Source organism: Chiloscyllium punctatum, chromosome 3, assembly GCF_047496795.1.
Source record: "Chiloscyllium punctatum isolate Juve2018m chromosome 3, sChiPun1.3, whole genome shotgun sequence".
Taxonomy (NCBI): domain Eukaryota; kingdom Metazoa; phylum Chordata; class Chondrichthyes; order Orectolobiformes; family Hemiscylliidae; genus Chiloscyllium; species Chiloscyllium punctatum.
Window position 1 is genome coordinate 41,202,292 of NC_092741.1, and position 15,244 is coordinate 41,217,535.

The 15,244-nt window shown below is 42.1% G+C and overlaps 1 protein-coding gene across 1 annotated transcript in view; it reads right to left on the minus strand.

Moving 5' to 3' along the window:
* LOC140458007 (uncharacterized) overlaps nucleotides 1–15,244 on the minus strand; it is a 156,691-nt gene that overhangs the window by 83,648 nt on the left and 57,799 nt on the right. The window contains exons 2-3 of the mRNA XM_072551953.1: nucleotides 12,241–12,357; nucleotides 5,135–5,200 (exon numbers count right to left, since the gene is read on the minus strand). Coding sequence (XP_072408054.1) covers nucleotides 5,135–5,200; nucleotides 12,241–12,270 — 96 coding nt within the window. The 5' untranslated portion in view covers nucleotides 12,271–12,357. The remainder of the gene's footprint in view (nucleotides 1–5,134; nucleotides 5,201–12,240; nucleotides 12,358–15,244) is intronic.

A 15,244-nucleotide genomic window follows, 5' to 3' on the forward strand; every position in this document is an offset into this window, starting at 1 on the left:
GTGGTCCATAACAGTTCTCATCTTGTCCATGAACAACAAATTAATGAGGGGGCATTTTGTCTGGGAGGTCTCAATGTCCAATCATTTTGATCGCGGGTCCTGGTAGGCCCAGTCAGCCACATAGGTTATTAAGGAACTCAATTGGTATTTCTTAAAGTCTGGGAAATTCAGACCTCCTCTCTCCTGTGGAAGCTGCAATTTATTAACTTAAGAAGAGGCCGCATATGATGCCAGATAAAAGATCCAAGCCAAGTGTAAAGCCTCCATACTGCTTGCCTTGGCAGCATCAAAGGCAGCATTCGCATGGGATATAATAAGCAAAGAAGAACATGCATTTTAACCAGAGCTATTCTACCCAATCAAGGTATCAGAAGATCCTCCCAGCGGCTGTCTTATCTTCTCTAGCAACTGCACATAACTGGCTTTATATAAGGCCAGGGCGATAAAAATGCCTAAATACAGGAAACCTCCCCGTGACCACTGGCAAGGGAAATGGGTTCCATCCCCAAAACTGGATATTCTAGTAAGGCCCCCCCCCACCCACCCCAGGGATGGCCTCCGACTTCATGAAATTAATTTTATACCCTGAGAACAAACCAAGGCACAGATGTCATTGTATCAGTTAAAAAGAGAAGGACATCATCCAGAGGGTGATCTTATGCCTGCCTGACCCTACCTCTGGTGCAGTTATATTGGAGTCCTCCAGATGGCCTCCGCCAGTGACTCAATCACCAATATAAATAATAGTGGTGAGAGAGGGCACCTATGTTGGCAGCCTCTGCCGACACTAAAACTATCTGACCTTATACCATTAGTGAGAAGTGCTGCTTTCGGGACACTATATAACACTGTCACCCATTTGGCAAAACTCCCCTCCAAGACCAAACCATTCCAGGACATAAAAGAGGCATGGCCACTCCACCCGACCAAATGCTTTCTCTGCATCCAGGGAGAGTACCAAACCTGGAATCAATCTTTGCTGGCATACTTGGACCATATTTAGTACTCTTCTAATATTGTTGGTAGACCTACGACCCTTGATAAACCCTGTTTGGTCCTCATTTACAATAAAAGGCAACACCCTCTCGAGCCTTAACACCAGCATTTTCGACATAATTTTAAAGTCCACATTCAGTCTCGATATAGGCCTGTACGAAGTGCAATCCTCTGGGGCTTTTCCTTTCTTAAGAATAAGAGAAATATTTGCATCTCTCAAAGATGGGAGGCAGTCCTGATTGTATGAGTATTTGTACATATCCAAGAGTAGCCCAGCCAGCATGTTTATAAACTCCTTATAAAACTCACTTTACCACTCTGGAGCAGCCTCACCACCACCTGTACTTCCTGAATTGGCAGGGGGGCATTCAGAAAGGACACCTGTTCTGAGGTTACACCTGGAAGGTCCAGGGTCTTAAAAGAGGATTCCATCTTCTTCATTCTGTCCTCACAGCCCTCCGACCACTCCAGCTCAGAGTAAAACTTCCAAATGCTGCATTAATCTTTTTAGCATTGCAAGTAAGAGTACCAGAACTCTCTCTAATGGATATGATGGATTGGGGCGCATTCTTCTTTCTGGCCAAGTACGCTGGATATCCACCCGGTTTATCACCATACTCAAATAATCTCTGTTTCCCAAAAGAGATTTCCCTCTTTGCTGTCTGGGTGAGTACAGCATTCAAAGTAGCCCCAAGGGCTGTAATCTGCTGCAATTTGGTTAAAGACAGTCTGTCAAAGTATGCTAACTCAGCTGCCTTCAGGCGAGCCTCGAGCAAACGCTGCTGTTCTCCCCTTAGTCGCTTCTGGGCAGCAGATTAAGAAATAATCAAACTCTGTGCATATGCCTTGGCAGTCTCCCACAGCACCGATGGATTACTGGGTGTACCAAAATTAATATCCCAGAAGATTTTAAATTGTCTTGAAAAACACTCGACACACTTGCTATCTTTCAGGAGGAAAGGGTCCATGCACCAGTGCCAGGAGCCCATCCCACCACCATCGGCCTTGACCTCCATGTACACTGCCACACGATTGGAAACAGCTATGTTCCCTACTTTGCAAGACAGCACCGAGTTCAAAAAGGTTGATGGGAAAAAAAAAATGCCAATTCTAGTATAGCACTTACGTGGATTAGAGAAAAAGGTGAAATCCCTACCTTCGGAGTGAAGACTTCTCCACACGTGCACCAACCCCAGCTCCCTGTTCAGGTCTACCAACTGCCTGGTTTGCGAGGACATACCCGCAAGACCCTTAGGGATCCTGTCCATCTTGGGGTCAATAATACGATTAAAGTCTCCCTCTTTAATTGTATGACATGCCCCAAGGGCCATCAATCTGGAAAGCACATCCGTTAAAACTTTAAGGGGGTATGCCGGTGGGCAGCATACATTCTGAATCCCATACTCCTCTCCATGTATTTAAGCTTTAAGAATTATGACTTGCCTGCATTCATCCTCAATTTGTTTCAGCATTTGAAATGGGAGGTTCTTCCGGATGAGAATAGCAACTCCTCTACTTTTTGAACTTAAGGATGAGAAAAATACTTGGCCGAATCCTCCTTGTTGCAACTTCAAATGCTCCTTATCAGTTAGATGCATTTCTTGCAGCAAGGCTACATCGAACCTCTCTTTTCTAAGCCTTGACAGTATCGTTTTTCTCTTAATTGGTGAATAACTCTCCTTAACGCTCCGGGTGCACCATTTAAACAAATGGCTAGCCATGATCATCTAAACAGTCCACGACCCCCGGGGGGAGGAACCCCACTCATACCATGCCGAGTGAAAACCATAAACAGTTTGTATAAATTTGAAAATGCAACTTCCAAACCCACCTAATCAAAACTTCTAACAACTACTTCTACAAGATACTAACATATAACACAAATGAAAGGAGACATTCCCCCCTGCCCACAGGGAGCACTCATACCACCTTTCCATGACTCCTTCTAGCTGAAGCCCGACCCTCAACCCCAGACAATACAAAGTGAAAAAAAATACAGACATCTTATAACAAGAAAGCTAAAAGTGGGCACTCAACCTGTCCCCTCCATACTGTAACTGCTGGTAGAACAAAAAAACCTGTCCTTGCTTCCTCACACCGATCCTCCCCCATCCCACACCAGAAAAGAAGGAAAGAAAATAATAATAAAAAATAACCCACCAAAACAAAGGGTGACGGGAAGGGAGCGAGAAGGGAGGGGAGGGAAAAAAAAGGAAACAATTACGACTCCGATATATATTTAAAAAAACCAAGGCCACCCCACAACAGCCAGGTAAACCAGGTAAATTACAGAGAAAAAACAAAATAAACATAATTGCCATATTATTCAAGCCAGTCAGTCTATTTTAAAGCATCCAAGAAGTCATTTGCCTTTTCTGGTGAGTCAAAATTGAACACGGCTAAAACACCACTGGAATACTGGATATTCAAGTGTGTCAACTGCCTTTTTACCTCATCAAAGGCCTTCCTCTTACAAATCACGACCGGAGAGAAGTCTCGGAAAAGCATAATTTGTGATCCTTTGTATATCGAAGCCTGAGGATCCTTCTCCAGTGCTCTAGAGGCTTCCAGCACCATTTGTTTATCTCTATAATGCTTGAGTCGACCAGGCAGGGGCGCTGGTCCCATCTGGGCCTGCTCCACCCACACCCACCCTGTCTCAACCTCCAGCTTCAGAAACTGCGAGAGCCATTGCTCCAAGAAGCTGACGAGCTTGCCTTCCTCCTCTTGTTCAAGAATCCCCACCAAATGGCTATTCTTCCAACTACCTCGATTTTCCTACCTGACCCACCAAGGATTTTGCCGTGGTTTCAGAGGCCGCGGCCCATTGCTCTGCCTCTCCGACATGGTGTCTGAGGCTCGGGATCTCCTGATCAAGTTCTGCTCCATAGGTGAGTCTCCTGGGGCGAGCATGGAGGCCAACACTGCGGCCACAGGTGTGTCCGATGTTGCAGGGGGTCCCTGCTTGATGTGATCATTACATTCCCTTCCCTTTGGTCACTTTCTTAATAATTTCAAACTAATACTATACAATACTAGGGGTTAAAAAAGTTATGAGATAAAAACAATGATTGCAGATGCTGGAAACCTGATGAAGGGCTTTTGCCCGAAACGTTGATTTCGCTGCTCCTTGGATGCTGCCTGAACTGCTGTGCTCTTCCAGCACCACTAATCCAGAGTCAAAAAAGTTATTTCCAGCACATTAGGTAATAAGGAGGGGGAGGGGTGTGCAAGTGCCCCACTTTGTCTGGGTTCTGGTGCAGAGCTGAGCAAGGCAGCATCTTGAATCCCCAAACTACTTGACTTTAAGCAAAACACACTATTTGTACACTACAGTTAAAATACAGACAAAATAAAAACAAAAAAGAATTTGCTCAACTGTAACTCTATCAAATTGCTTAACAAAGTAATAGATATATTAATTATTAATATAGTAACATTCCATAAACACACCCTTGGCAAAAGCAAGTTCAGTAAAGTAGATTGTCTCACATGTACTTATCATGGCAGGAAGAGAATCCCAGCTTTTAGCTGTAAAGAGAGGAATAAGAGCTTCCATATCCAGTTTCAAGACTCCAGCAACTACTGAACGCTAAAATTAAAGTCCTGGTTCTGTGGGAGCTTAACCCCACCCATTCAGGCTGCTTCTGTTGTTCTAACTCTTAAAAAAAACCCAAGGCCTCATATACTGTTTACTTTATTGGCTTTGAGCTGATTGCTCGGCATTTCTTTCTTCAGTAAAAAAAGGACAAAATACACCTCCTGAAGTCATAGCACTGTCACAGAATTCAGCGCTCATAGCAGGTTTAAATTAATCTATGTTACAGCTTACTCAGTATGGGTACATGATTTGTCATGACAGTAGTTTTTAATTTAAGAGTTAACAATATGCCACATGAGATGTACTAGCTATAAAATATTTGAAATGTTTACCATATTACTACTTAATAGTATGATAATTAGCCTAATTGGTTTAGTGCAACACTGTAGCACTTATAGCTGCTTCTTCCAAATAGTAATTAGGAAACACACAGCTACTTTCCACTCTGGATCCTCTCTACTCCCTGAACTCATAAATAAAATCGGTTTCATTGCAATAACAATAATAATCTGTAGGCTAATATTGTTGGTATCTCACCTGGGCAACATTCAGAGCATCTTTCAAAGTACTGCCAAAAGCCCCATGATTAATAAATGTTGTTGCCTGTAATGAAAAATCATAAGACCATAAGACATAGCAGCGGAAGTAAGGCCATTCGGCCCATTGAGTCCACTCTGCCATTCAATCATGGCTGATGGGCATTTCAACTCCACTTACCCGCATTCTCCCTGTAGCCCTTAATTCCTTGTGACATCAAGAATTTATCAATGTCTGCCTCGAAGACATTTAGCATCCCAGCCTCCACTGCACTCTGCGGCAATGAATTCCACAGGCCCACCACTCTCTGGCTGAAGAAATGTCTCTGCATTTTTGTTCTGAATTTACCCCCTCTAATTCTAAGGCTGTGTCCACGGGTCCTAGTCTCCTCGCCTAACGGAAACAATTTCCTAGCGTCCACCCTCTCCAAGCCATGTATTATCTTGTAAGTTTCTATTAGATCTCCCCTTAATCTTCTAAACTCCAATGAATACAATCCCAGGATCCTCAGTCATTCCTCATATGTTAGACCTACCATTCCAGGGATCATCCATGTGAATCTCCGCTGGACACGCTCCAGTGCCAGTATGTCCCTCCTGAGGTGTGGGGACCAAAACTGAACACAGTACTCCAAATGGGGCCTAACCAGAGCTTCATAAAGTCTCAGTAGCACAATGGTGCTTTTATATTCCAACCCTCTTGAGATAATTGACAACATTGCATTCGCTTTCTTAATCATGGACTCAACCTGCATGTTTACCTTCAGAAAATCCTCAACTAGCACTCCAGATCCCTCTGTACTTTGGCTTTATGAAGTTTCTCACCATTTAGAAAGTAGTCCATGCTTGTATTCCTTTTTTCCAAAGTGCAAGACCTCGCATTTGCTTACATTGAATTCCATCAGCCATTTCCTGGACCACTCTTCCAAACTATCTAGATCCTTCTGCAGCCTCCCCATTTCCTCAGTACTACCTGCCTGTCCACCTAACTTTGTATCATCGGCAAACCTCGCTAGAATGCCCCCAGTCCCTTCATCCAGATCATTAATATATAATGTGAACAGCTGTGGCCCCAACACTGAGCCCTGCGAGACACCGCGCATCATTACCGAACAATGTACATTCTCTATGCAAATAGTCAGTTTTACAACTCTTTTCCAGGTCATTTTTATCCCACTTTTTAACATGCCAGCTCATTTCTACATTCTGCCCTCCTTATTTGCCAAGACACCCCAGCAATAGAGTCAGTTGAAAGAAAATAAGGGTAAAGACAGTCTGATGACGGCTACCATCACATCCACTGAGTGCAATGACCTGCTTTATCACATCCACCCTCAGGTTCTACGTGACTTGTCTTTGCATCCTTCTATTATCTAGACAGCAGGCCGGTCTGTCTTCCTGGTCACTTCCTCTTCCAACATCTCCAAACCAATGTTTTTTTTTCCTTTTTTTAAATAATATATTTTTATTAAGAAAAAATAGATTTTTAAATATTACAACAAATACAAAACAATGCAAATCAAAACAGTACAAAAATAGTACAAAACTAAACCCAAATAATAAAAAAGATTCCCAACCCACCCTCCTATACGAATGTATAAACATATATAGAGAAGTATAAAATTAAAAAAAAACCTAAACTAGCTATTTAACTAACTAAATAAATACCTAACAACAAACAAATAAATAGTAATAACTCAGCCCAGCCAAACAAAACACTCATACATTCACAGTTCCTCCTCCCTGGATATTGGACTCACAATTGTTACGGCTATATAAAAACCCTTGTTGGTGTGGCAGATAAATCTGTGTCCAGGTATTTCAAAAAGGGTTGCCAAGTCTTGTTAAAATTCTCAGTTTTGTGGTGTACCATATTTGTGAGAAAATCCAGGGGAATATGCTCCATAACAATCTTCCGCCAACCCGACAGGCCTGGGGGGTTTTCTGATATCTAACCTAGCAAGATATTCTTCCTTGCACAGAATGTAAGAATATTGAAAAGTCTTTCCTTATGCGAGTCTGCAGGAAATGCAATGGGTAGGCCCAAAAAGAGCGAAATAGGGTCCTTCTCTACCCCTACATCTAACATCCTCTCCACTGCATCTAACACAGCATTCCAATATGTTTGAAGCCTGTTACAAGACCAAAGACAATGGGTAAGAGTACCCGTACAGACCTTGCACTTGGGTCATGCTGAAGATACCCCTGGTTGAAGTTTTGAAAAATGGTCTGGGGCTAAGTGGACCCTGTGGAGAATCTTCAACTGTAAAGCATGGGTCCTATTACGAGGGGGCATAGCTTTAAATTAAGGGGTGGTAGGTATAGGACAGATGTTAGGAGTAGATTCTTTACTCAGCGAGTCGTGAGTTCATGGAATGCCCTGCCAGTAGCAGTGGTGGACTCTCCCTCTTTATGGGCATTTAAATGGGCATTGGATAGGCATATGGAGGATAGTGGGCTAGTGTAGGTTAGGTGGGCTTGGATCGGTGCAACATCGAGGGCCAAAGGGCCTGTACTGCGCTGTATTCTTTTATGTTCTATGTTCTATGTATTGCAAATTGATATCTTCCTTGTATTCTCCCAAATATCCTCCCATGTCTCTGAAGAAACTTCAACACCCACCTCTCTTTCCCACATCTTGCAGAGTCGATCAGACTCATCAGAGGTGGACCCCCCAATTGGTGATATAGAGTACTGACAGAGAGTGTACTCTTAGCCCTTAGTACCCCTCTTTCTATGTCAGATTTGTAGGAATCAGTCAAAAGTGTGGTCTTTTTTTGAATAAAATCCCTAACTTGAAAAAAACGAAAGAAGTCTCCATTAGGGTAACTCGTACTTCCGTACTAACTGATCGAAGGACATCATTACATCTCCCTCAAATAAATCACCCATGCAAGATATACCCCTAGCTGCCCAACGTTTAAATCCTGAATCTATCATACCTGGTTGAAAACTCAGCATACCCACTAAAGGTGTAAACAAAGATGTTTTACCAATATTACCTTCCCTCTGCCCTCCATGCTTTAACAGTATTGATGATTATTGGGTTATGGCAATATTCCCTAACTGTCCTCACCTTGTCCAAAAACAGCAAACTGGTAAGGGGGCATCTTGCCTGGGAGACTTCGATATCTAGCCATATTGAAAGAGGATTCCCCACAAACCCAATCACTTACGTAGGTCAAAAGCGAGAGTAATTGGTAATTTTTAATGTCCGGAAGGTCTACTCCCCCCAATCTGTGAGGCAACTGCAGTTTGGCTAATTTAATGAGGGGCCGTTTATGGTGCCAGATAAAGGAGCTGAACCAACTGTTCAGTTTCCTGAGCGTTTGTTTATTGAAAATCTTTGGAGATCTTGTTTAATTTTTTCAAATAATTGAGTAAAATTGGCTTTGAACAGCCAATCCAGAACTGGAGTAATGAATATGCTCAAATACACAAAACCCCCCTGTGACCACCTAAATGGGAATCTATAGTCACTCTCAAGAGCCAACTCTTTTGTAAGACCACCCATAGGCATAGCCTCTGATTTAGCAAAATTGATCTTATACCCTGAAAAAGGCGCCAAACGCGTGAATGCATTGTATCAGGCAAGGCACTGAGACTGCTGGATTTGTCAAGAAAATTAGAACATCATCTGCATACAGCGAGATCTTATGTAATTTTGACCCCACTTCTGGAGCTGATATATTGAGATCCCCACGAATGGCCTCTGCCAACGGTTCAATCACCAACATAAAAAGTAATGGTGAAAGGGGACAGCCCAGCTGGCTGCTCCTAGAAATATTAAAATTGCTTGATCGTATCCCATTGGTAATGACCGCAGCAAGAGGTACACTGTAGAGAACCTTTACCCATCTTATGAAAATTTCGCCCAGACCAAACCGGTTTAGAGTGTAGAAAAGGTACAGCCACTCAACTCGGTCAAATGTCTTCTCTGCATCGAAAGAAATCGCCAATCCCTGTATTGACTGCTGTTGGCATGCTTGAATTATATTAAGCAGCCTCCTAATGTTATTGGAGGATCTGCGACCCTTTATGAAGACCGTCTGTTCCTCTTTAATAATAGGAGGTAACACAGTCTCCAGCCTTAACGCAAGAGCCTTAGAGAGGATCTTAAAGTCCAAATTTAAGAGTGAGATGGGTCTGTATGAAGCACAGTCTTCCGGATCCTTCCCTATTTTAAGGATAAGTGAAATATTGGCCTCTCTCAGAGATGGTGGGAGACAAACATGACTGTATGAATCATTAAACATATTCAGCATTGGGCCTGACAGTATACTTATAAATTCCTTATAGAATTCACTGGGAAGTCCATCAGGACCGGGTGCCTTTCCACTCTGAAGCTGTCTCACAGCTTCCTGTACTTCTTGCTCTGATAATGGGGCATTCCTACTGGTGGAATATGAAATAACTAATCCTCTGGCATAATCTTTGGCAGTTTCCCAGAGAACTGATGAGCTATCAACTGAGCCTATGTTGATGTCTAGGAATGCCCGAAATTCCTTAGAGAAATAATCCACAAACTTGCCGTCCATGAGAATAAAGGGGTCCATTCGCCAGTACCTTGAATCCACTGTAACATCCTTAATTTTAACCATGAGGTACATTGGAGCATGATCAGAGAAAAAAAATCAATCCTCGTGTGACATCTATGCGGATTAGAGAAAAACATGAAATCCCTACCTGTAGGGTGGAGACACCCCCAGATGTCCACTAACCCTAATTCCCCACACAGACCCAATAACTGTTTAGTTTGTGCAGAGGGTATCGAGGGACCTTTAGGCAACCTGTCTACTGTGGGGTCCATGAAGCAGTTAAAATCTACCCCTATAATGATGTGCCGAGACTTGAGACTTATCAGTTTAGAAAAAACATCTACCAAGAATTTAAGAGGATGAGCTGGGGGGACAATAAACATTTAAAATGCCATATTCTTCCCCATTTATCAAGGCTTTAAGAATTACAAACCTCCCGTATATGTCTTTAACACATTCCAACAATTTAAATGAGAGATTTTTCCTTACCAATATAGCCACTCCCCTACTTCTGGTATTAAATGATAAAAAATAAACTCGGTCAAAGCCATTCTGCTGTAATTTCAGATGCTCCTTGTCATCCAAATGTGTCTCCTGTAACAAAGCAATATCCACCTTCTCCTTTCTAAGACTCAAGAGTACCATCTTCCTCTTAATTGGTGAGTGACTTCCCTTGATATTCCAGGTACACCATTTAATCAAATCATTAGCCATAATCTTCTGCAATTACATTTAAATTCCAGAGAGGAGGAACCCGAACCACAAATTGCTGAGCCTTAGTGTCGCATGATCCACCAAATATAAAAACTACATAAACTAAAACCACTGCATTTAACAAACATACGAAATTACTAAAAATAAAAAACAACAAAAACCAGAAAACTAACCAACATATAAACCACCAATAGCGCCCTGCCCAGAGGGGGGCAACTACCCATCCCGAACTGCCAATAAATAGGCATCTAACCATCTCAACCACCTTCACTTCTCCCAGCTAGAGCCGCATCGCAAGCACAAGCTAAAAAGAATAAACACCCCATAGAATATCAATATGAATAAAAAAAATTCTTTCATTAAAAAAAGGGGGAATAAATACCCCACCCATCATTTGATATGTCCTAACTTAGAAATTTAAAATGTACATCTTAACCACCGCCAGACATAGTTTGAACCAAATTATTATCAATAGAGGAGAAAAAAAAGGGAAAAACAAAGCTCCAACCGGATTTCCTCCATTTCTTTTACAGAATGATAAACACATACCCAAGCAACAATATTTATACATTCTACAATTGTTTAAATTAGGTTAGTTTGTCCACAAAGTCTCTTGCCTTCTCCAATGTGTCAAAGAGATGCATGGATCCATCTAAGGTGATCCGAAGCACTGCCGGATATCTCAGGGAGTACTGAATCCCAAGCTCCCTCAGTCTTCTCTTGACACCATCATACGATTTTCGTTTCTGGATCACTGCCGCTGAAAAGTCCTGAAAAAACATGATCTTAGACACCTCGTAAATTAGGGCTTTAGGATCCTTCCCCTGGAGTCTGGAAGCCTCCATGACTCTCTCCTTATCCCGGTAATGATGGAACCGCACCAGGAAAGGACGAGGGCGTTGACCCAGACCCGACCTCCGTGGGAGACCACCCGATCCGGTGAGCCCTCTCTATCTTCAATTCTCTCATGCCAGTCTCCAAGTCAAGGAATTTCGGAAGCCAATCTTCAACAAATTCCGCAGGCCGCTCACCTTCCTTAACCTCAGGCAGACCGATGATCCAAATGTTTTTTCTCCTGCCCCTGTTTTCAAGATCATCCACTTGGTCACGCAAATTATGAACCTGCGTCTTCAGGGCTTGGATCTCTTCCTTGAATGAACTGGCATCAGCTTCCACCACTGTGACCCTGTGCTCCACCTCATCCGTTCTCTTCTCCAGGTCTCCCAGCTGCTGCTCATGCTTCTGCAGCATGAGAGAGACTGGAGCCAGCTTCTCTTCAATCTGTTTCCCCAACATCTCGCAAGATTTCGAGAGCTGGTTCACTAGGTCCTGGAGAGTAATCGGCTCTGAGGCTGCTGCAGGCTGAGCTGCAGACCCGGCCTCGGATGCTCCTCCTCCCTTTTTAGGCATTTCTAGACAGCTGAAAATATAGGTAAGTCAATTTTTAAATGTTTCTTCGGGCTCCACAATCTTTCCAACGCCCAAAGACATCCTGATGACCTGGGTTGGGTGGGTTAAAGGACTGTCCTGCTCCTGCTGTGATGCAAAGCTCTGCAGTGTGATCTCCTCAGATTGCCACCATCTTAGATCCCCCCTCCAAACCAATGTTAATGGGTGAATTTCCAATGGCAATACCGCTACAATTAGAGACCACTTGTTAACTTAGCAGCATTCTCCTCTCACGCAGTGTACATGTCGGCTTTTATAATCTTGCAAAATATCCTGATGGGTGTAAAATGAAAAGTCTTGACAATAATGTGTCTTTTTTACAGCAATAATGTACAAAATCATTGGTCCATTCAGCAAAATTGCTAAAAGTACAAGGACAAATAGAAAAAAAAAGGAAAATATATACCTCCTCAAGAAGAAAATGCTTTTTCCTCATCTCTTGACCAAATGGTGGTATTTTTCCATTTTCATACGAAAATTGAGGTAGGTCAAATGGCAATGAAGGAGGGCCATAATTTCCTGTCTAAATAAAACAGAAGTTCAAAATTGTTCAATTACTTCTAACCATGGATTCAGCTTTTGTATTTAATGTATTAGTGCATTTACACAGTGAATTATATATACTAGTTGTTAGAATTATACATAAACTACATTTTCTATGAATAGCATGGATCAGCATGCCCAAACATTTAAAATGTTCCATTGTGGGAGGATTTGCCAAGTACAGGAAGTAACTGATGACCTTTGCACTTCTCTGAAGAGCCATCTTAAAAAGGTTTCTACTGTAATTATATGATTACTTTTTACTCATATGTGGCTATTGTCGCAAGGTTAAAATTCACACAACACCAGGTTACAGTCCAACAGGTTTATGTGGAAGCATTAGCTTTCAGAAGTGCTGCTTCTTCATCAGGTGGTTGACAACCTGGCGTTGTGTGATTTTTAACTTTGTCCACCCCAGACCACCATCGGCTCCTCCAAATATTGTCACAAGGTCATACAAGTGAATGCAAAATTCTTGAACAACATCTGATGCCTTCACCTGAGACAGTCTGCAGTGTTTACAAACATACGGTAAGATAAAGGTTGACTCTTTAGGAAGGATGCATACTTTTTGTTATCTGAATGATCACCTTTGTGCACCATTAGTGAAGCCTCTATCTCCACCAAAAGCATTTTTAACACTTAATAAGCATGGTAAAACAGTGGTTCCAAAGCCTGAATAAGTCACGAAGCATTATGCTGACTAAACTACCAAGGTGTCCTCAATCTGCATCGTGTACTGCACATTGCAAAACCTGGCAGCTGATAGATGTATAAATTTGGAGCAACAGCAGCAAGAGACCTAAGGTGGAAAGGCGGAAGTAATCTCAGCAACCTAAAGAGACCTCCACCCGCAGGTCTGTTGCAATCTACTCGAGCCATTTGACAACACTTGTGAACTAAATATACAATTTTGAAAGAAAAATGCTAGATTCCTCTCATCATGTTCTCAGACCCATGACTATTTATTCTATAAATTACAGGCTAAAAGTTTGTTTGCCCTATTTTTCAGCAATGGAATCATGATTTGCAACCTGTCGCCCGCTGGTTTTACAGTAGGGAGGTAGCACAAAAGGTTAGTGCCACATTTTACATCCGATAGTGGCAAAGGGCAGTGTGTTAGTCGTAGTTCTGGCTGTCTCTGCTCAGCAGGAAATTAAGCAGGATTGCATTAATAGCATATGGTGCACTCAGCTTTAAGTTCTAAAAGAAGTCTGTCCTTCCCAAAGGAAAATTGCAGAAGGCTGCTGCTGAACACAGTTGTTACAATTCTAAACAAAGTGAATACCATGGACGTGAATGGCAATAGAAATCTTAGTGATAGAATGGACAAGAAACTCCAAGATTCTGCAGGGTGGCTAGGAGGCCTTCAAGAGCTTTCCTAAAAAAAAGGACTGGTGGCCCAAGACATCAGTCCTAAAAAAATCTGGACATTGCAACATCATAGTAAGAAGATTAGGGGAGGCAATGGCCTAATGGCACTATCATTGGACTGTTAATCCAGAGACCCAAATAAAGAATCTGGGGGCCTGGGTTTTGAATCCCATTATGACAGATGGCAGAATTTGAATTCAATAAAAAAAATCTGGAATTCAGAGTGAAATGAATCCATTGTTGATTGTTGGGAAAAGCCCATCTGGTACACTAATGACCTTTAGGGAAGGAAATCTGCCATCCTTACCTACACTAGTTAGTTGACTATTAACTGAATTCTCGGCAATGAAGGCTGGCCTAGCCAGTGACATCCCATGAATGAATAAATAAATAAAGTCAAAATGCAAGAATGGTCAATATCAGTAAGTACATTTTTACATGATATCTTTGGTACAAAGCTCTACAAAGCATCATACCCCAATCAAACACACATCATTAGACCCTGTCAATCAAAACTCATGCTTACCATCCAAAAGCTTAACTTCACACTCAAACACCTGCCAATGCATGCATTATCATGTCATCAGATGACCCTCAATTTGAGTTTTATATTTATTCAAGATCACAATTAACTGCCACGGGTCTTCATTTATCTCATTCTTGAACCACAAGTCTTTGAGTACGTGAGTCAGAGAGTGGCCCAAGGGATAGTAGGATTTAATTGTTTCCACATACCTTCAGTTGTTCAACTATTGCAGGGGCCTCACCCTAACACATAGCAACATATTTATTGTCATTCTGCCCTCTCTCTTGAAAGACAGAATAGAATAGGCTGGGGGAGAAAGAAACCTGCATCCCCTGGGTCCTGCAAAGAAATTGATTCTTGGCATCAGCAACCTTAAAAAGAGTTCAGGTGTCCCATCTGTATGGGTGATTTTTGCCTACGCATAAATTAGAACAATGAAATTGATAGTAGCTCATAGAATACTTTCATGTTAACTACGGGACTAGTGCTGGAAAGTGAAACTAATGTAGGTAGCAATATATTTTGGTAGTACAAAGGTCCACTTCTGTATTGTACAATGCTATGAATCTATAACTCTTTTCTAAATGCTGGAACAAACTCTTATTCAAGTTGTAAGTTTGCTCACTGAGCTGGTAGGTAAATTCTCAGATGTTTCATCACCATATTAGGTAACATCATCAGTGAGCCTTCGATGAAGTGCTAGTGTTCTGTCCTGCTTGTTATTTATGTGTCTTGGTCTGTTATAGTGGGTGATATCATTTCTGGTTCTTTTCCTCAGAGGTTGGTAAATGGGGTCCAAATCAATATGGATATTGACGGAGTTCGGGTTTGAATGTCAGGCCTCTAGGAATTCTTGTGCATGCCTTTGTTTAGCCTGTCCTAGGATGGATGTGTTGTGAGTTTCGGTGTGTTGGTAGCTGTTTCAGTGTGTCGGTAGGTTTATGGGCTACCATGATGCCAAGGGTTA